The sequence below is a fragment of the Chlorocebus sabaeus genome, chromosome 6, assembly GCF_047675955.1.
Source record: "Chlorocebus sabaeus isolate Y175 chromosome 6, mChlSab1.0.hap1, whole genome shotgun sequence".
Classification (NCBI taxonomy): domain Eukaryota; kingdom Metazoa; phylum Chordata; class Mammalia; order Primates; family Cercopithecidae; genus Chlorocebus; species Chlorocebus sabaeus.
This window is the reverse complement of record NC_132909.1, coordinates 46,403,941-46,424,885: the sequence shown is the minus strand read 5'-3', so window position 1 is coordinate 46,424,885 and position 20,945 is coordinate 46,403,941. Positions and strand designations below refer to the sequence as shown.

General features: G+C 54.3%; 1 protein-coding gene across 1 annotated transcript in view; it reads right to left on the bottom strand.

Moving 5' to 3' along the window:
* Positions 1–1,137: 1,137 nt before the first annotated feature.
* MED26 (mediator complex subunit 26) overlaps positions 1,138–20,945 on the bottom strand; it is a 53,926-nt gene continuing 34,118 nt past the window's right edge. Inside the window, exons 2-3 of the mRNA XM_007995656.3 lie at positions 4,561–4,635; positions 1,138–3,900 (exon numbers count right to left, since the gene is read on the bottom strand). Coding sequence (XP_007993847.1) covers positions 2,245–3,900; positions 4,561–4,635 — 1,731 coding nt within the window. The 3' untranslated portion in view covers positions 1,138–2,244. The remainder of the gene's footprint in view (positions 3,901–4,560; positions 4,636–20,945) is intronic.

Genomic DNA, 20,945 nt, shown 5'->3' with positions numbered 1-20,945 from the left:
TGGACACAGGCATGGTAGTCCCTGCAGGCAGGGGTAGGGGGGAGCTGCAGCCTGTCCCAAAGTTCTAGAGATGCTGATAGGAGGCCAAGCTCTGCACCTTAATATCCTCCAGCTGTGCCCTGTGTGTATCAGAGTAAAGTCACATCCTTGAGACACCACATATCAGCAGAGCTGTTAAACATAGGCACAGTGAACTTGGGAAAATGTATATAGGCACCCTACAGCACAGCTGAGTGTTAGATACTTCCACTGACATGCTGTGTTTTAGTTTTCAAAACTCTGGGGTAGGTATTTTCACCCCCCAAATGGGGACATGTGCACAGGAGTGAAGAGATGAGCTCAGAGCCACACAGCTGGTGGGTGGCAGGCCTGGGTTCAACCTTATCCTGCCCTCAAAGCCACTTCGCCCATGGCCTTTTGTTGGGGAGGGGAGTGTATTCTGCACCAAGCTTTTGCCAGGAATCCCTGCTAGCTCTGAAACTGGCTCTGGACTGACTGTAGTCTTACAGGCTGGAAGGAACCCTTGGCTTGCTCTGTGAGATTGCATGTCTTAAGGTGTAGCTGTTTCTTCATTTGTGAAATTAAGCAGATATGGGTAAGATGACCTATTCCAAAGTGAAAAATTAGAAAACCAAAGTCTTAGCCTACAGTTTCAGGGAAGAGGGGGAACTAAAAGATGATCACTTTACAGTCAAGGGAGAACTATTTTTTTTGGAGTCAGCAACAACCAGCTAGTAAGGCAGCCGGGCGCCAGGGCCACAGGGTGGGCTGCCACACACACACACACACACACACACACACAGCTCTGAGCCTCTGGTATTTTGTTAAGGTGTGGGTAGTCACTGAGACCTATGCTATGGAGCCTCCTACGGAGGGCTGCTCTCTAGGCCAGGTAAAGTCTGGGTGAGACAAGATAACGTTCCTTAATGTGGCCCTGAATGAATAAAATGTGGAGGTCCTCCCAAATGCAGCAGCAGGCTAGCAGGTGGACTTGAAGGCACAGTGCCCTGTCCTGTGTCCCTGCATTGCGGCTGTTGGGGTCTAGGTCTTTCTGGGTAATCCACAGTCCAGGAAAGGGCTGATTTGGCTGTGAAGGTCCAAATGAGAAAAGATTCTCAGACTGGTTTGTGCAAATGGTTTTTGTTTTTTTTTTTTATTTCCACATTTATATCACAAGGTGTCCACTTACTGGACCAAATAGCAAAGTTGCTCCCTTCTGCATCCTGAGAACACAGAAGTCTAGGTACTGTACATTCACTAAGGCTCCTTGTTTTTGCAAATCGCGTTTATGACAAATAACCATAAGGCAAACGAATCTAAAGGAATGGTTATGAGTGTTTCCAGCGTACAGACAGGTCTTCCCCCTCGCCCCACAGTACAGCATAAAACCAGTAGCACCCACAGTAACTTTTGTGTTGTTTTGGGAGGACTCTAGAAAGGTGAAGTTTTCTAGATGTGTACAGGAAGGGAAAAAAGAAAGGGAGGAAGAAAGGAAAGGTTTTTTGTCTGGTGGTCTGATGGAAGGAGTTGTTAAAATAAACATGAAAAAACTTAAATTTTTGCAGCATTTCTTTAAAAACGGGGTTATAACTGAAACCAGATATAAACAGGTGGCTGCCCGTGGAGTGTGGGTCACCCTGGCTGGCCAGCTGGCCTGCCTGCCCAATGCCAGTGGGCTCACCACAGCTGAGAAGCTTCTGGCACATGACGGACAACACTGACCTGACAGTGGCTGGGTAGGGAGCAAACAGAGGCAGCATGGCCCACTGTCTCACAGACACTCAGGGCCAAATTAAAGAACAGAAAATGCAAGAGAGATGAGATGCGTGCTTCTGTTGCTGTGTTAAAGGTAACCTCTCCACAGGTTTTCTGTGCCTGCCTGCAACTGAGGTCCCAGCTTTCAGGTGCTGGAAAGTGTCCGCACCTCTTCAGGGGTGAGGGACTAACGCTTTTTATAGCTGGTTTGCTATAGAGTTCTGAACTCACTTTGCCGTCCTTCCTTCCACGCGGTCCTTCCTTTGCAATTTTGTTAGTAAACTGGTAGCAGCATTTCACAAAAGGAGAGTTTTGAGGGAAGAGTGCAGAGAGACCGCGTGACTCCCGCCCCCTCCCTCCTGCCCGGGCCGGACTCCCCGAGTTCCCAGCGCAGGAGGCAGCTGGGCCCCGGCCACCCGCCCACCTGCCTGCCCGCCCGCCCGCCCGGCTTCTGCAAGATGGGAATGCACTTCGTGGCTGACGGGCCGGTCAGTCCAAACAGACATAAGGCAGAATGTTCAAGCGCCCGTCATCGCCGTGCGGATCAAGCGATATGCACTGCGTCCAGTCATACCAGTTACCCTGTGTGTCCTGACACCCGTTCACCCCCGGCCACTGGCTGGCCTGGATTCTGTCGAGATCGTCCTGTGTGATATCCCGGGTCAGCCCGGGGAGGTCTGTGGGCGGGCTTTGAGGCACCAGCACGTGCAGCTGCCTGGCCCCTTGCCGGGTGCTCTCCTCCTGCTTCAGGTACTCAGACATGAAGTGGTGAGCCCCCGGGGTCTGCGCGCCTGACGATGAGAGCAGGCTGCTCTGCCGGCTCAGGTAGGACTGGATGATCTCATTGCGTGACAGCTCCTTCCAGTTCGTCTGTTCAAAGGGGCTCTGGAGGCTGGCCTTGGCCTCCTGCTTGTCCAGCTCTGTCCTGGACTGCTGCTCCATGTGCACAGGGCTGTCTGCCCGCACTGGCTCTTTCTGGGTCAGAGGTTTGATCTGTCTTGTCATGGGGTCAAAGGTGAGCTTCCGCTCTTTTAACCGGACAGGCTTGACGCCCGCCTCAGCCACCTGCCCGTCCAAGTTAACCGTGTAATCTCGAGGCCGGTACCTCTTCTTCTTTTTACTGTCCGAGCCCCCTGAGGAGGCAGCGTCACTGTCCGCCTTGGAGGAGTCTGGGGAGAAGCCCGCCCGGGACAGGAGGGGCTCGGCTGGGGACAGCCCTGCCTTGCAGCCCGGCCCCGCCAGCCGCTGGTGGCTTTCCGGCTGCTCAAGCCAGCGCACTGGGCTTTCTGCACTGGGCAGCAGCTCAAGCCGCCGTACAGGGGGTGTGGACGGCTGTGCCAGTGGAAGCGGTGACGGCACCTGTGTGGCATCGAGCGCCTGGGGCCGCGGTGAGGGGCTGGGCACGGAGCCTTTGGGTGCATACAAGCTCTGCTGCCGGGCAAAGGAGCCCTCATGCCGTGAGTTCCGAGGACTGAAAGAGCAGCGAGGGGGTCCCTTGGGGTGGGGAGGCCCCGGAGTCTCATCCACCCTGTCCAACTGCTGCAGCACCGAAGCCTTTGGCTGCAAGCAGGGTCCAGGGGGCTTGCCCAGGCCCGGGGAGCTGGTGTGCGGCCGCACAGCGTTGACGGGGATCTTGCCACTGTGCTTGTCATTCTCGCCACGCTCCAGGCGGCCGCCCTCTGGGCCTGCATGCCCACTGCCATCCAGGGAGCCGGGGAAGCTCTCTGGACTCCCACTGATGCCATTGGTAGGGAGGGGGGATGAGTTGGGGACCAGGGGGTCGTGGCTAGCTTTGGAGACCTTAGGTGGCGGTCCTGGGTGGCCGAGGTCACGCTGGTCACCCCGGCGCTTGCGGCTGCCCAGCCTGTCCAGCCGCTGCCCGGGCAGCCTCTGGAGGTCATTGCGGCTCTTCAGGTCATGGATGCTCCTGGGCGGGCCAGCCGCCCCCACCTCCGGCCGGCAGTTGTGTGCACCCCCGTTGGCAGAGCCAGTGGCCCCCGCCAGCCCCCGTAGCGCTGCCTCATGCTGGTGCGCTGGCTCGATGAGCTTCTGCCAGCTCCGCAGCAGCTTCTTGGCCCGCTTGGCGAGCTCCTCGTTCTTGGTTTTCTTGCGGACGTCGTTGATGAGCTTCCCAAGTCGTGTTTCCTACAACCAGAAAGAGAGATGATGACATACTTTCGGGACAGGGACTTCCCCATGAGCTGAGCCAGAAATGGTGGGAAATGGCCCTGACAATGAAATGACCTGGTTCCCACTGAGCCCTAAACTGCCAGCTTCCCTGGCACAAAACTTCTGGGGATTTCCGGTCCTTTGTGACAATATAAATTCTCAAACCTAGTCCCCAGACCTTCAGGGTCCCAGGTGGCTTCTCAGCAGTGCTGTCCCGCAGGCTCCTGGTGCCAGGGGGCTGTGGACTGTCAAGGCCACTGTAAGGACACTGCCAGGGAGGCTTTCTGGATGAGAAGGTGCTGTGGCCAAGGTGGCAGCACAGAGGGTCTGCTTCAAGTGGAGGGTTGGGGACGGCGCCTCTCACTGGAGCCTCTCCCAAGCACACCTCTCCTGATGTCCCCATGTCCCCACATGCCCATGAAGTGTGCTGGGCATGTAGGATGGGTTAATGCCACTTGGTCACTGCAGTGGCCACGGGAGAGCAAGATCATGGGGCACAAGCTGTGAGGGCACACCGCCTCTCTTGGTCCTCTGAAGCAAAGACACACGCTCCTAGAAGCTGGGGAAGGACCTGGGTTGGTGCCGTCCCCTGTCCCCCATTCTGCACTCCCAAATGCTGGGGTCTGGGATACTCACCTCAAGTGCCTCTTTGGTAATGGGGTATTTCTCCAGGCTGGAGATGACTTCCAGCACCGCCACCATGTTCCGGATCTGTGGAAATAAAGAAAAAGCCATTTGTCAGGTCCCTGCCCTTCTCCCCTGGGAGGCTGGGACACCCTACCCCAGCCTGCTCCAGTCTCTCCCCAACCCCAGAGCAAGAGGAGCTGGCAGCACTGAAGCCCCCACTCCATGTAGTCTCCTACCTGCTCCCCAGGCCAACCTGGTGCCCAGTGCTCATCCTCACCCGCTGTCCGACCTCCTCCAGTGTGTGGTGTGCGGTCTGCTCCAAACCCTCCAGTGTACATGGTACATATCCACCCACCTGCTGAAACCCAGGATGCTTGTGAAACAAGAGCTGCTCCTGATACTTAAAATGACCTCTACTCTGCCATCTGATGGGAGTGGGAGAGGAGACACTGAAGAATTCATCGAATAAAATCCACAAAGCTTAAAAGATCAATACATAGGCTGGGCGCGGTGGCTCACGCCTGTAATCCCAGCACTTTGGGAGGCCGACGAGGGCGGATCACGAGATCAGGAGTTTGAGACCAGCCTGGCGAACACAGTGAAACCCCATCTGTACTAAAAATAAAAAAATTAGCTGGGTGTGCTGGCATGCGCCTGTAGTCCCAGCTACTCGGGAGGCTGAGGCATGAGAACTGCTTGAACCCGGGAGGGCAGAGGTTGCAGTGAGCCGAGACCACGCCACTGCACTCCAGCCTGGGTGACAGAGCGAGACTCCGTTAAAAAAAAAAAAAATTCAATACATAATAAACCAGTCAATTTGAATCCAAAGACACCATAAAGAGAGCAGAAAGTCACAAAGTGGGAGAAGGCATAGACCACAAGCCCCAAGGAGCTGTATCTGGAACACACAGAGAATGCCTGTGCAGCAGTGCAGCTGACCAGGAGCCCAGCGCACAGTGGCTACAAGACAGGAACAGGCACTGTGCAATGAAATGTCAGCGCTAATGCTCAGCTTCTCAGCTTTATCAATAATTAGGAAAACTCAAACTGAACCCACAAATGGATATATGATACACACACCCCACTGACAATACTAGGTACTTCTGGGGGTACAGCCGACTTTGGAAACGGCTGGACTTTGTCTGGCAGAGTGAAACATGAACACATCCCATGACCGAGTAATCCCACTCTTTTAGGATCTTGCTAGGAGCCACACCTTGTTCTAAGCACTTCCCACACATTACTAACTCCTTTAATTGTTACAACAAGAATTCCTACCGCTCAACCGCCACCTCCAGCAGCTACAGGTTTCTGGTGGGCTGGCTGGCAGGCGGGAACCCAGGGGCCCTGAGGAAACCACAGTGAGTAGATTACACAACTCCCCCCCACCCCAACATGATAAAGGAGTTAAGCAGGCACATGATACAAATTAAAACAGCGTAAAAGGGCACACAAGGAAATGGGCATCTCTGACCCAGCCACTGTAGCATTACCTTGCATTTTTTTCCAAAAATATCCCTTGTGTATACAGGTGTATACATCTACACTTGTCACATATTTCAAAACCAAACTGACCGTGGTTCTTGCCTTTTCTGACTTAACAGCAATGTCCAGCCTCAAACAGAGCCCCTCATTTGGCTCACCATCCCTTCCAGAGTGAGGAAGGCCCGACTTGAATGTTGTGGGACACTTAGGCACTTTCTGTTCGCCATTACACAACAAGGCTGCAACTGACGGCAGTGACAGACTTGACTCTGGGCTAATGCACAGACAGCCGCGGAGGAGCCGGGGCTTCACATCCATGCAGGGTGGTCACCTCGCCCCCAGGGAGGCTGCTCCATTCCATTCCCACCAGGCCACATCCTTGCCAAGACTGCGTGGCATGAGTTTCCATAACACATGATTGTAAACTCAGCATCTTACACAGCACACATTTATCATCTCAGGCTCTAGGGCTCGGAAGTCAGGTCTTGGTCTCACTGGGCTGGGATCCTCTCTGGAGGATCCATTTCCTGCTCCTTCAGGTGTTAGCAGAGTTCAGCTCTTATTTATTTATTTTTTTGACACGAAGTTTTCCTCTTGTTGCCCAGGCTGGAGTGCAATGGCATGATCTCAGCTCACTGCAACCTCCGCCTCCTGGGTTCAAGCAATTCTCCTGCCTCAGCCTCCCGAGTAGCTGGGATTACAGGCGCCCGCCACCACGCCCAGCTAATTTTTGTATTTTTTTAGTAGGAATGGGGGTTTCACCATGTTGAAGGCTGGTCTGGAACTCCTGACCTCAGGTGATCCACCCTCCTTGGCCTCCCAAAGTGCTGGGATTACAGGCGTGAGCCACCGCGTCTGGCCGAGTTCAGCTCTTTACACTGCAGGAATGAGGCCCATTTTCTTGCTGGTTGTCATCCGAAGCCATTCCCAGCTTCTGGAGGGCACTGCATCCAGCTCACAGCCCCTCCCCTTATGCCAGCTACAGGCCGAGTTCTCGCCCGGCATCTCTCTGACCCAGCCAGGATAGGTGCCATCTCTAAGGACTCCTTGACTAGGCAGGGCCTGCTCAGATGATCCAGGATCATCCCCCCATCTCCAGACTGTTCCCTTAGTCACATCTGTCATGTACAGTACCACGTGCCTGGGCTCCAGGACTAGAAGGTGGACGTCCTTGAGGGCTGTTAATTCTGCTGGCCTCATGGATTCTGGCTTTTCTACTCTTCTGCCCCACTTCCAGGGCAAGGCAGCCACTGCCCCTCCCTCCCTTCCCCTGTGTTGTCTCCTCTGGGTGTAAAGTTGCAGAGTGACCACAGAGCCACGACAGCAGTCCCTGCAGAGCTCCCACAAAGCTGCCCCTCTGCCAATGGGCCCATTTGCTCCTTGGCAACAACGGCCTTGCCTTGCAATGTTCTCATTCAGGGCTCCAAATGACCCTGAAAACCCTGCTTCGAGCTGCATCATGATGGGGGTGGGTGGGTGATGTGAGAGGAGATGCAGTCCTGTCCGCACTCCTCATGCAATGGGCAGGGATCGGTGCAGGGGAGGACTGCGCCGTTAGGAGGCCAGTCCTAGACAGATAGCAAGGCCAACCACACCCTGGCCCAGGCACTCCAGCACCGACTCAGTCCCTGGGCTTGCCACATGGCTTCACCTCCACCCTGCTGACCTCACCCTGGTATATTTGGAGCCTTGGTTCCCCACATACTCCTGAAGCAGCAGTCCTTGCAGAGCAGAACACTGCCCAGGCCCAGCTAGCCTGGTGGCACAAAGTGTCCTTGTCCTTGGGCAGACACCATCCTGCTGCCAGAAAGGAGGGAGGAGACAGAACACCTGGGCAACCCCAGGGTCTGGCACTGAGCTGGTGCCCCAGAAATCACTGCTGAACCAACAGCCAGCCCCAAGAGTCTCCTGGAAGCTGTGTGGGAGCTGGGGACACCAGGCGAAGGTCTGAGGGCCCTGTGACTGGGTATCCTCACCCCTGGCCCCTCCCCTGCCTCATGAACCATGCTTAAGTGTGTGCAGAGAGGCCTTGAGCCTCTAGGAGCCCCAAGGGAAATGCTACATCCTTGGCAGTCCCCTTTCTGTCCCCAGCGTGTGAGCCGCTCACCTGAGGAGTAGAGGAGCCCGTCTGCTGTACCTGTAAGGTGCTAGAAACCTACAATCCTATGCCGTAAACAGATGAACTCTGCCAACACCTGGCGGGGCAGGAAACGCATCCTCCAGAGAGGAGCACAGCCCGCTGCTGCCTGGATCCCAGCCCAGTGAGACTGGACCTGACTTCTGAGCCCTAGAGCCTGAGATGATAAATGTATGTTGTGTAAGACACAGAGAGAGGGTGAGTGCCCAATGCGGCCACTCCCTGGAGCCAGCAGAAGGCAGTCAGTGATGTCAGCAGAGCTAAGGATGGGGGCAAGATGAGATTGTCCTGCCCTGTGACCTCTGGGGTCTTGATGTCAAGCAGCCTGAGCACTGTGTGGGGAGAGCCACCTGGGCATTCCAGACATAGGCCTCCCAGGCCCAGGAGGCAGACACTGAGCAATATAGCGAGGAATCCCTGCAAAGGGACTGGCCCGGACCCCTTGCCCCCGAGCCCAGGCACACTGAGCCAGAATGCTCCACAGAGCCTCTTTATAGATGGCCACGGTCTGTCCCAAGGAACACTTAGCACCCAATTGGTGTTGGTCCCATAGGAGCAAAACATGAGCTGGCTTCTGACCCTGGCCCTGGGGACCCTGCCTTAACAAGCAACTCACCCCCTACCCAGGAGTGGCAGGTCTCCCACTCTCACGGAGGTGGCCCTGTGGGTGGCAGAGGCGCCAGGACTTGTATGTGGCTGAGGGGAGGCTCCCGCTCTGACTCCAGGCCTGAGAAGTCCAGCATGAACCCTCAGGGCAGAGAGGCAGGCCACAGGGTGAGGGCAGCACCTAAGGTGGCCTCCCAGGGAGGTCAAAAAAGGATGTAGCAGAACGAGCTGTGTCTACCTGGGCTGGAGACTGACCTCCATGCTGAAAAGCAGAAAAAAGCTGGAGAAGAATGGGCAGGGAGCTGGGCAGTGAGCTGGGCAGACAGCATCAAAGCCTTACGGCAGGGGAGGGGCCAGGGGTAAGGACATCGGGAGGAAAAGCAGACCAAAAAGATCCAAGGCGGCTCCTTCACAAGCTGTCTTCTATCCCCCTTAGCCACTGCCCCCACAGACCACCTGCCCTTGCCCTGTTTCTGGGATGCCCTTGGCACCTGTCCATCTATCTGGGGAAGTACACTAGATCCTAATCTCAGCACAGACAGTTTCGACTCCACATGGGGAGCCACTCCAGATGACAGCCTCAAAGGATGGCTTTAGGGCAGCTCTTCCGGCTTGCCAGGGCCACGTCTGTGGCCCGATGGCCAATTGCAGCCTCTTGCTGTCAGGAATAGCCTGGCACATCTGAGGCCCCCTCATCCTTTGGATTCTCCCTTGGGATTCGTTCCCAGTCGAAAAAAACCTCTCAAAACACCTGCCAAGTGGCTTTCCCAAAGCGGCAGGAATCCCATCAGGAAGTGCAGCCTCTCACTTCTCCACTAGGGACCCCTCAATAGATGCAGATGGGTCTGACCTTCCTTAACCACCAGCGAAGACAGGCGTTGCCTCCCCTTTCTACCAACACAACTGCCCCTGCCCACTTCACTTGCTTCAGTTTGGCCTCTTCATTGCTGCGGTAAGTGCCTGTGAAGGGCAAGGGTGTTGGGTGGGGGTGGGGGGTGTCGACAGCAGAACCTCCATGCAGCTACTAGGAGAAGGGCAGGGGTAAATGCAGCAGGGAGCGCTCTGGAAGCAGGTGGGACCTCCCTGAGGTGCCTGCTCCAAAGGCAGGCAGGGCAGGAAGTTAGCAGGTGGGACCAGGTGTGGCACAGGTATACATGTAGGTCCAGCCCAGCCGCTGGGGACATGAATGTGGATGGAACTGACTCCACTGTCACACCGAACATTTTCAGGTCTTAGAATGGAAATCCATGAGGCATGATCAGGTACACATAGGCCAATAGGAATGTGAATGTTAATCTCGTCCTTCTGGAATCTCAGAGAAACGAAGCGGGGAGGAGGCCTGGTCTCAGGCCACAGGCATCACAGCTAGCATAGATACCGAGGAAGAATGGTTTGCATCCAGGCAGAGGGTGAACCGGGGACCACCAGCACAGCCCTCAGCACACAGGTGCGCCACACCTCAGGGAAGCCCCAGGAACACACGGATGGGGGCATGGAGGGGACAACTTCTAATCCAAGACCACAGGAGGTCTGGCTGTCCCAGGGCTCTTTTGTGGTCATCCCTCCATATGAGAACTTAGAAAGGCTTCCACGGGCGTGGTGATGTGTACCTGTAGTCCCAGCTACGCCAGAGGCTGAGGCAGGAGAATTGCTCAAACCCGGGAGGCGGAGGTTGCAGTGAGCCGAGATCACGCCACTGCACTCCAGCCTGGGCGACAGAGCGAGACTCCGTCTCAAAAAACAAACAAATGACAAAAAAACAAAACAAAACACCCAAAAACCCAAAACAAAAAACAAAAAAAAGGCTTCCAGAAAGGCTGGCACCTTTGTCCCTTGAGAGCCCCACAGCCTGTGCTAAGCCACAATTCCAGTCGGCCTCACTGGTGACATGTGCTGTTCAGCTCACAGGAAATGTGAGGAAGGAGGCGGGGCTGGACACACACAGAGACAGCCTGAGGGAGGAGGGGCCGGCACCCCTCAGAAGCAGCCTGGGTCAGACGCCTGGAGCTGCCTGAGACACCTCATTCTCCCACACCCTGGGAGCAGTGGGGAACCCTGTGTGCGACTTCGCAGCACGCCACGCTCTGTGTGAGCTATTAAAGACCCACCACGCAGCCTCGTCTTTCAGTGACATGTTCCTGAAGAAATAATACAATCTGGAATTTGCTACAGAATCATCCCGTAGGGTGAGTGACAGGAGTGGGACAGGTGAAACAAAGTCACATGGCTGTAAGCAGCTATCTACTGAAGCACGATGCTTACCTTTCTCTACTTTTATGCTTGAAATTTGTCACAAATAAAGATGAGAAAATACATCTATTTCCTAGCATTTGTTTGGGAGAGTTCACCGATCTAGAAGGACTGGCAGCCATCTAAAGGGGAAGTGAGCAAATAGCTGTTTCCACCTCCTCATAGTGGCTTCGCTGTCCACTGTCTGGCCCCTGAGTGAGGCAGAAAGGACCAAGGGCTGGGTAGGATGCCACCTCCCTCCAGGTGAGCCTGTCTCAAGTCTCGAGCCTCCTAACTGATTCGAACTGCACAACACCAGCTATCTGGTGAGACCTGAGGAGCCCCCCACCAAGTTCCCCTACCCTGGTACTGGGCTGCTGCTTAACAGACTTGGTACGGAAACAGCAGGCACCCCTGGGGCTGGAGAGGGGAGCTCTGAGTGCCCGTGCCAGCTGTCCACCCCGGTCCAACTCTCAGGTATCCTCATGCCTCTCTTCTAAAGGAAGCCACAGAGAGCCTGAACCAGGGGTACGCGCTAGGTCGACAGCTCCTTCCTGCAGGGAGAGGCCTGACCTGCACCAGGAAGGAGCCCAGGACAGCCACCACCACAGAGAAGACAGACCCTCAAGTGGCCCAGACCAGGAGGGAGGAGTCAGCAAGAAGGGGCGGGGGCTAGGTCACTCTCTCCCAGAAGGGGAGAAACATAACAATGAGCCAACAGTAACCCAGGGAAGGGACAGCCGTCACTCCACGCCCTGCCCAGCCCCAGTCAGCACTGCCTCCCTCCCATCTGTGATCCACATCCTATGGCTCTGGGCACAGCTGAGTCATACATAGGACATGGCCACTCAGAACTTTCTTTCCATGGTTTCCCCCAAAGGCCAGCCGGCAGCACTCCTCTGTGGCCCTGTGAAACCCAGTGACACCTCTGACCTCTCCAGAGTCCAGAAGACTAGACTCTTCTGAAAACCTACCTACGACAGGGCGCGTGGAATCACTTTCAAACCAAACTCCTGTTGGCAAATATTTTAATTGGGCTGCGGCATGTGTCCGAGTTTTTCTTCTGTGAAGAGGATCACTAGGTCTGAGTGCAAAGCTGGGGCCTGCTCAGTGGAGTGGACCCGCTACTGACCAGCCTCTTCCTCGCTTTATTACAGGGGTGCGTAGGTAAAACCCCCAGGCCTTGAGTAATTACTGCTGGGGATTTCCAGCCCTGGTCTGAAACAAGGAACTGAGACTGAGTTTTGAGTACCAACAGTCCCTCGGCTTGCCTCTCCATTTTCTCCACATCTGAGCTATTCCCACCCCGCCTGAGATCCCCAGCCTCTTGGGAGTGCAGCTGTGGTGGCAAAGGGGAAACCCTGTGCTGCCCAAGGTCTGACCAACCCATAGACCCAAGGGTGCCGAGCCTGGGCAGGCCCAAAGGGGCACAACTCGCACAGGACCATCACTGGTGGGTTGCCCTTGGGCCAAGTTCTTTCACTTCGTCCTCATGAGCGCGCTCTACAGATAAGGCAACTGAGGGCCAGGAAGGTAATGGAGGTCCCCAGTAGACCACACAGTTAGAAGATGGTGAGGCCTGGCCTTCCACTAGCCTGACATGGCTACGAAACACACAGGGCCCATCTGGTGCTTTGAGTGGGTGGGGTGAAGGGTACCAGGTGCCACTAGCCTGTGGTGATGTCGGCACTCTGCAAAGACTCTCCTGGGGTGCCCCTGCAGTGAAATGCACAGGTTACAAACAGTTCCTTGAACCCACACGGGGCCACCTCCAAGGCATCCGTGTTGTATCTGCCTTGCCCCCAGGATGCCTGAGAGGCAGGGCCAGGGTGACCCAGGCACGCAAGGGCCACCACAGCAGGACTTCAGATGGCACTGGAGCCCGCTCCCCACCGGGCTGGCCCCGGGAACAGCGCACATGGAGCACGGACTGCAGCAGTTCTGTACTCCCCCACCTCAGTGTCCGGCCAGCCTTCCTGACCACCCTGGACAGTGGGCAGCACTGCCCTGGCAGCCTGTGGGCCCGCACCTGTGCCCCAGAGCCCACATAACCTGCTCCTCGGGTTCAAAACAGCCCCTGCTGAGGCCTCAGTGGCAAAGCACCTGTAAAAAATGGTTCACTTTTAAAACCAACAATGGGGAAGTTGTCGGTTTTTTTTTTTTTTAATGCAGAATGGTCTAGACAGTAATTTACAAAAACTACTTAGCTCAAAAGACTGTGGAAGTGTTCATCAGCAAGCAAGCTGTCCTTCCAAACCCAAACACGCCACAGATGGCACCCAGAAGCAGACAGTCTGCCTTCAATGTGCTAAGCATTCTAATGCCGTCCGCGGCTGAGTCACCTCGCCCACCCCCCAACCCCCAACACACAGTCGTGTCTGCTGAGGACACACGGGTGAATCAAACAGGGCTTTGCTGGGAGAGTGTGTGTCTGTGATTTGGTTCCCGCCACACCAAGTCTTCCTGCTTCTGACAAATTCTGCACATGTTCCCAGGCAGCTGGGAGCCAAACTGCCTCTAGTGCAAGTCAGTGCAAGAGGCGGCACCTGTATCCCCCGAGGGGTGCTGCTGTGCTCCCCCTCGGGCAGTCGTCACCCTGCACTCTCCACTCAGTCTCTTGGGGCTGGTGCAGGTCCACCAGGCTCTGCCTGGTGAAGGCACCTTCCTCTGAGGGGACCTCATGGGAGCCTCAAACCCCAGGGGCAAAGCCTCAAGTTCACAGCTTCTCAGAGGAAGAATGACACTGGGAGGAACAATGATGGGAGGGTGCATGTCTCAGCCACAGCCACCAAGTTCACCACTTGAAAAACACTTCCTGCTGGGGCCCTCCTGCTACTCCCAGGAGCAGCCGGCCACCTGAGTGGTCTGTCACGTCCATGTGGCCCTCCCTGTCCTGCAGCCAAAGCTCCTGTAATGCTTGCTTGAGTATGCAACTGCACGCTACAACTTGGCCCAGGGGACGGGAAATGCTACCTGAGCACAGGCAGCACGCGGAGCCCTGACTGAACCCCACGAGCAACTCAGAAAGAGGAAGCCCAGGGCTTGGGGCAGAAGTGGGAGCTCCATCAGTAGGCATGCCTGACCTCTGCAGCAAGAGAAACCTGCAGATGAAGCCAGGAGGCAGGCAGCACTGCTCTCCACAGCCACTGCCCCCAGAGCATCCTTCCCTCCCACTTTCTGTTTTAGCAGCTCTTCCCAACCAAACTACCAACCTAGACTCTCCTGACCTCTGCTTCAGGTCTGCAGAACTTACAATGCTTACTGCCATTTGGCCCTTTGTGAAGGCACAAGAGCTCTCAAAGTTCATCTGTAAATTGATTCGTTGCTACGCGGATAGAACTGGAGCAGTGGGAAGCCAAGTGGAGCCCTGGTGATAGCACGCTGGGTGGGGGCTTCTCCCTCCCAGCCTCTCTCTTCTAGGAGCAGCCGATAAGAATGCCAGCTGCAGAAGACTGGAAATGACCCAACATCCTCGGGGGAAACACACACACAGTGCTCGGCCCATATATGTTCTGCCAAAGACAGAGCCCAAATAAGAACGAGCCAGCTTTTCAGGAATCAACAGGGAACAACCTTCAAGAGACTGCCAAGCAGAGAGATGCACACAACAGCACACCCTGTGCCGCCGCCTGGAAGAACCTAGCTGAGGCTGGGCAGACAAGGACCTGACGGTGGAGCTGTGCTTAGCTGTAGCAGGGACTGCACCTGGCATCCAGCACTGATACAAGCCCCATCACTGAGTGGAACCCAGTTCCTCCTCTGAGAGCATGAGAAAACCACAAGATGGTATCTGTAGATCATGAATGGTGTGCTGGAGACCACGCCCCAAGGGGCCAGGCCACGAGGGCTGGCACACTGCACTTTCTGCTGGGCTGCTCTGTGGTCTGTAAGATCTGTTCAGGCAGGGCAGTGCCCAGCACAGCACCTGGAGGCAGCCTCAGAGGCCCATTGAGAGAGGAAGCCGAAGGAGAGCAGCCCCTCGCCTGCCTGTCCCAGTGGGCTGCTGTAAGATCCTGAGAACTGATGACATTCTAGAATTCCCCGAGACAAGTCATCAAATGCTCTCTGAGCACCGATTATACACAGGTGCTCCACCAAACTCCAGGTCCCCTGGATGCTGGGAGGGGGCGTTAGGATCCCTGCGTACTGACCCAGAGGAATAGACAGACAGCCAAGGTCAAGAACAGAAGCAACAGATACAATGCCACCAAGGCTCTCACCCAGGCTGCCAGGAAACCCCAGGGGAGGACTACACTTGGCTCAGGTCCAGGGCCACCCGTTCCTCCACAGCTCCTGGGCTCTGTGTGGAGCTGGAGGGACAGAAGTGGGCACTGGGGCCTTCTCAGTGGGTATTCTTGCAACAAGGGCCATGATGGAGAGAACCAAGGACACTGAAACCCATGGAACAGGCTGGTGACTCCGTGGATCCCATGTTAACCGCCATTTAAGGATGGACACTCACGCTATGATCCAGCAATTCCACTCCAGGCAGCATCAACAGAAATGCACTCAGAGCAGCTGTATTCAGAACAGCCCCAACTGAAAACAGCCCACGCGGCCACCAACAGAACGCTGAATAAATAAATCACGGTCTGTCCGTTCAATGTCGGATGAACAAACTGCTGCTACACATAACCTCAAAGACAAATCTCAAAACAATGTCGAGTCAAACAGCCAAACACAAAAAAACATATATATATATTTTTTTGTGCTGGATTAAAAGGTCAAAAGCAGGCAACACTTCTGGATGGTGAGAGCAGTCAGGGTACTGGCAGGCAGAAAGTGACTAGGAGAGGACGTTGAGGATGGCTTCAGGGGAAAAGCTCTGTTCCTTGACCTGGGTGGACTGGGGTTCTCAAATGTGTTCATAAATGTTCATTCAACTGTAAAACTTGGGACTTGTACACTTTTCTACATGTATATTTTCTAGACTATATTTGTAAAGGTTGTTAAAAATAACCTACTGTGTGTGAATTCCATGATCTTAGAGGCCACCTCATCCTACAGAAACAGATGGCAAAGCTGTCAGGGTTGTGGAGGAGGGGGAGGGGTTGGCAAAGCAGCCCCTCGCTCCCCACGGCCCAGACCCTCTGAGAGCCCCACAAAACAAGGTCTGAAAACAGCTTCAACACGAGCCCCGGCCACCTCTACAACACACAGTGATGCAATGTGCACTCTGCTTCACTGCTCACTGAGAAGCGTGTCTGCACTCTCCTGCCCTGGATGGGGCTGGGGAGGACAAGCGCACTCTGAAGCTTCCCCAGCAGGAGTACTCAGTTGATGAGTCTCGCTACTGGAAAGAGGCAGACAGGCAGCACCCACTGCCTGGGCATAGTGCCAGCACCCTGCATGGCACTGGGGTCTTGCCACACCATGGTCTCCCCTGAGACCACAGATACACCCCCCACCCCCAACAGGTATTAAGCCACTTTCCCATCCAAGAAGCCAGGGTGCCAGCTGGCCACAGATTAATTACTAACCTAACCTGCTACCCCATGCAGCCAGCACACACCTGCCTCCCTGCTCCACTGTGACACAGGAGACTTTAGGATGAGGCAAATCTGCATATCTACATAGTGGAAAAGGACAGTGAAGAAATTCCTCTTCTACTCCTAGTTTGCTGAGAGGTTTTATCAGGAATGGATGTCCGATTTTGTCAAATGCTTTTCCTGCATGTACTGGGATGATTATAAGGCTTTTCATTTCTGGCCTTGTAACATGGTTAATTACACAGATTTTCAAATGTTATCTGCCTCCCCTGCTTTAATTCGACTTCCTTTCTTTGCTACCCTCATTGTGGTGATGGTGTTACTGATGTACTTACAAGTTAAAATTTATCAAATTGTATACTTCTGATATGCACAATTTATTGTATGTCAATTATACCTCAATAAAGCTATTAACGTCAGGTGCAGCAGCTCACGCCTGTAATCCCAGCACTTTGGGAGGCAGAGGCGGGTGGATCACCTGAGGCCAGGAATTTGAGACCAGCTTGGGCAACATGGTGAAACCCTGTCTCTACTAAAAATACAAAAAAATTAGCCAGGCGTGGTGGCGGGTGCCTGTAATCCCAGCTACTTGGGAGGCTGAGGCATGAGAATCACTTGAACCCGGGAGGTGGAGGTTGCAGTGAGCTGAGATTGCACCACTGCACTCCACCCTGGGCCACAGAGCAAGACTTTCTCAAAATAAAAAGTAAGTAAGTAAATAAATAAAGCTATTAAAAAAACAAACCAACCCATGGAGGCAGACAGATGCAACAGGTCCTAAAAAAGTAGGGGGATGGCAGGCGGACAGAAGGACTGCTTCTTTGTTAGAGAGAGGGGAACCAGACGCCACCTGGGTTTGTCCTCCCTGGAGATGGAGGGTGGGCCCTTTGCGGAGGCTCCTTCTCTCCTCAGTAGAAGGAGAATGACGATCATGCCTAGGATCTCAGAGGGACTGTAAGGACTGAAAGACACACTTGAGAATGCACACAAGGTACTCCCCATCTCAGACCAGACTCCTGCAGGCATCAGTAGGCACCTGCTTTTTCCTTCTGGGACACTCTGCATGCTCCCACAAACACTTGTGCACTGCATGGATTAGGCATCCTAATTGTAGCTTTGGAAAAAAGCTGTAGCTGAAGCTGGGTCACAGTGTCCTATGAGCTGTGAAATAAAATGCCAAACAGCCACCAAGCCACTTCCTAAGGCTGAATTTACACACAAACACCCTTGTATGCCTACCTGTAGGGTTTGGTCATACTGGAGACCAACTTCCTACACTCGAGAAAACGCCAGCGACTGCAGACATCTGCAAAGTCTTGGGCAAACAACAGTCTGCTCTCCTGAAAACACGGTGCAAGCATGATGCTGGATTCATCCTCCTGACCTGAAAGCAGCCACGCTGCGTCTGACAGATTTTCCCTCCTAACTCAGCATGGTTTTCTCCTATGGGAATTAAGCTCCTACAGCGAGGAATCTGTCTGAAATCCTGACTTTTCCCCCTAGACAGCTGATCTAGATCCATCCTATTCAAGTGTGGCCTAGGGGTCAACAGCACTGGCATCACCGGGGAGCTGCTTCGAAACGCACAATCCCCACCTCCCCGCCGGCCCCGCCGACCTCCTGCATCAGAAGCTGCATTCCAACAGGCCCTCAAGGGGGCCCAGTCCCACAGGGATGATGGGCAGAGGTACCAAGGCTCTGCTTGGCACCAGCTGCCAAGGTTGTGCCTAGCTGCAGCCCTGACCCCTACTTCTGTGGCCAGCCAATCAGAGGTTCCCCGGTAACACTCCTGGCACCACCTGCACCTTGCTTTACAGAGCCCCTCCCAGGTGTGACGTCATCCAGTCCCTCTGATAACTGTAAAGCCCAAGGCGGTGTGATGTGCCCAAGTTCCGTCTGCAGGAGGGGACTGCAGAATCCACACCACGACCCCACAGAGCCCACGAGACACAGCTGTGGGGCCCTGTCCTGTCCTATGCCAATCTCAGAGAAGGCCCTTCCCAACAGTGGTGTGACAGGGTCCAAACAAATCACAACAGGATGAAAGGACAGGAAATACCAGGCTGGTGGGGGACATACTGCCACCAACCAGCAATGCCCATTGTCAGGGACAATGGTACCTGGAAGAGGCTGGGGAGCTCCCAGAGGATGTTAGCAAATCAGGCCACACGTGTCCTTTCCAAATAGAAGTTCAGCAGCAGGTCTCACTTGCTCACCTAGGCATGACATGTAGAGTCTATCACCAGCTCCATAACCAGTGTCCCCACCTTCATCCACTTGGCTCCCAGAGCTCCTGGCCAAAACGGCACCTCCCTTCTTCTAAACCCCAAAGCCGGTGTTTCTAAGATAATTCTACTTCAGCTCCAACAAGGACTTGAGTAGCTTCTGCGGGCTGGACCGATGACCAGTTATTGCACTGTGGACATTTTCTAAGGGCAGATGATGGCTGTCTTGGTTCCAATCAACTGCCTTACAAACCGCTGCCCTGGAATGCAACTTTTCCAAAGGTGGCATCACTCAACCCTCTGTTTTAAAAACACAAGTCAACAAAAATAACAAGTTGCACACCACCCCCTCCCCCCAACTCACAGCCGAACCTCCCACAGGACTGGCCGAATTCTGTAGGTGGACCACGCAGGCAACTGACGCCCACCAATCCAAACACCAGCACCTGGCCCCCAGGAGGGCCACCAGCCCATAGCCTGCAAGGAGAAAAGAACAAATCTTCCTACGGCTCTCAATGACATCTCACAGACCCAACAACCTGATGCCGAGGTGCCTATCCGAAGTCACTGCATGTTTCATCGACACCCTCTGTTCCATTACTGTGCAGAGGGCAGGGCTAAATCACCACCTCACCATTCACCAGGTCTGGAAAGCAAGCCCTTTCCAGCAAGGGAGAGGTGGGGAGGGACAAGAGAGCTCCTCCCCTGGTCATCTGGCTCACAGAGCTCCTCCCCCCACCTGCCCACACATCTGCTCAGACTTTCTTTAGCCCTCACTATCTGCAACACACCCGCTTTCTCACCTGTGGTCCAGCCTCCACCTACAGGTCTGCTCCTCAGGTGCAGGGACCTTGGTTTTGTTCACTGTTGCCTCCTAAGTGCCTAGAACAGTGCCTGGCAAGTAGCAGGTACTTGATAAATGCAAATGATGGGAGGATGAAGTCCCTCATTCACAGTTGCTGGCCACCATGTTTACTCCAGTATCACAAACATCTCAGGGGTCTCCCTCTGTGGCAAGTCAACACCTAGAGAGCAAATACGCTTCGTCCCATTGTCAGCTGTCACCTGCACTGGCCATCCCAGAGGATCACGAGAACACAGTGACTCTCGGTGGTCCTCACAAAGCTCCATCAAAGTCCAGGCCAAGGGTGCCATCTCTGAGTGGGTCCTGGAGATGCTGCTAGACAGAAGGCCACCTCTCCTGTCCCTCCAAAGCTGTGGTCAGTGGTGGCACTGGCTCTGCTACTCTCTCAGGCAAACATGTTTGCTCAGCAGGGCTCAACACATTTTGAGAGAGCCTTCGTTTTCAATGCAGAGGTCCTGGAAGTTAATAAGACCACAAAAAATTTCTCCAGTTTACCTTCTTGGCAACCCTAAAGCTATTCCAAATGGTTATATAAGGAAGGAGAAGGGAAGCCACGTGAGATTTTTGCAAAGCCACGAATTAAAGCAATGTGGAAAATAAACATAACAATCCACTGTGGTAACTCAGTGATAGGATTATCCATACAGTGGCGGCACAGTGTGGCAAGGCAGGGAGAGTGGAAGCTTGCTGGTAGAAGCCTGTGTTATCTGCTGGCTACAGTGAAGGCACACTCAAGGGCCACCAGGGCTCCTGAGGCCACTTGCCACCGAGAACCAAATCAACCACTTCCTTCCTTTTCCACTAAGGGCTAGGCAGCCCCTGGTGGCTCTGGGGAAAGTCCAGCCACACAGCAGTGGCCCTAGTCAAGCCCCAAGTGGGGTGGAGCAGATCTCACCAGTATTTCCTGCTGTGGACCTGAACCATGCACATCTCACAAGTGCGGAAGGGGCAGCGAAACCAACCTGAGAGGCCATGATTTGGTCTGGGCAAAATGCCAGAGGACACCCTGCAGCGAGACTCGTGCTCCCTGTCACGACATGTCCAAGGCAAGGTGGGGTCTGAGCTGGGTTCTAGGAGAGGCACTGAAGTGGCCTGGAGAGGTGGCAGACCACTGGACATGAAGAAGGTTCATTGTTCACCATTGTGAAGATGAAGAGGGGGGAAAAAAACCAGAACTTTCTTCATTTGCTAACAGCACCTCGTCAACATTTTAAACTTTTTTTTTTTTTTAACTTAAAAAAAAAAATTTCTGGTTTCCCTCACCTTCATCTTCACCACACAACTGCTGACAGTCAACCACAGTCACAGAAAATCCAACAGTGCAATTAAGAGCAGGAATGCATGTTTTTACTATACCC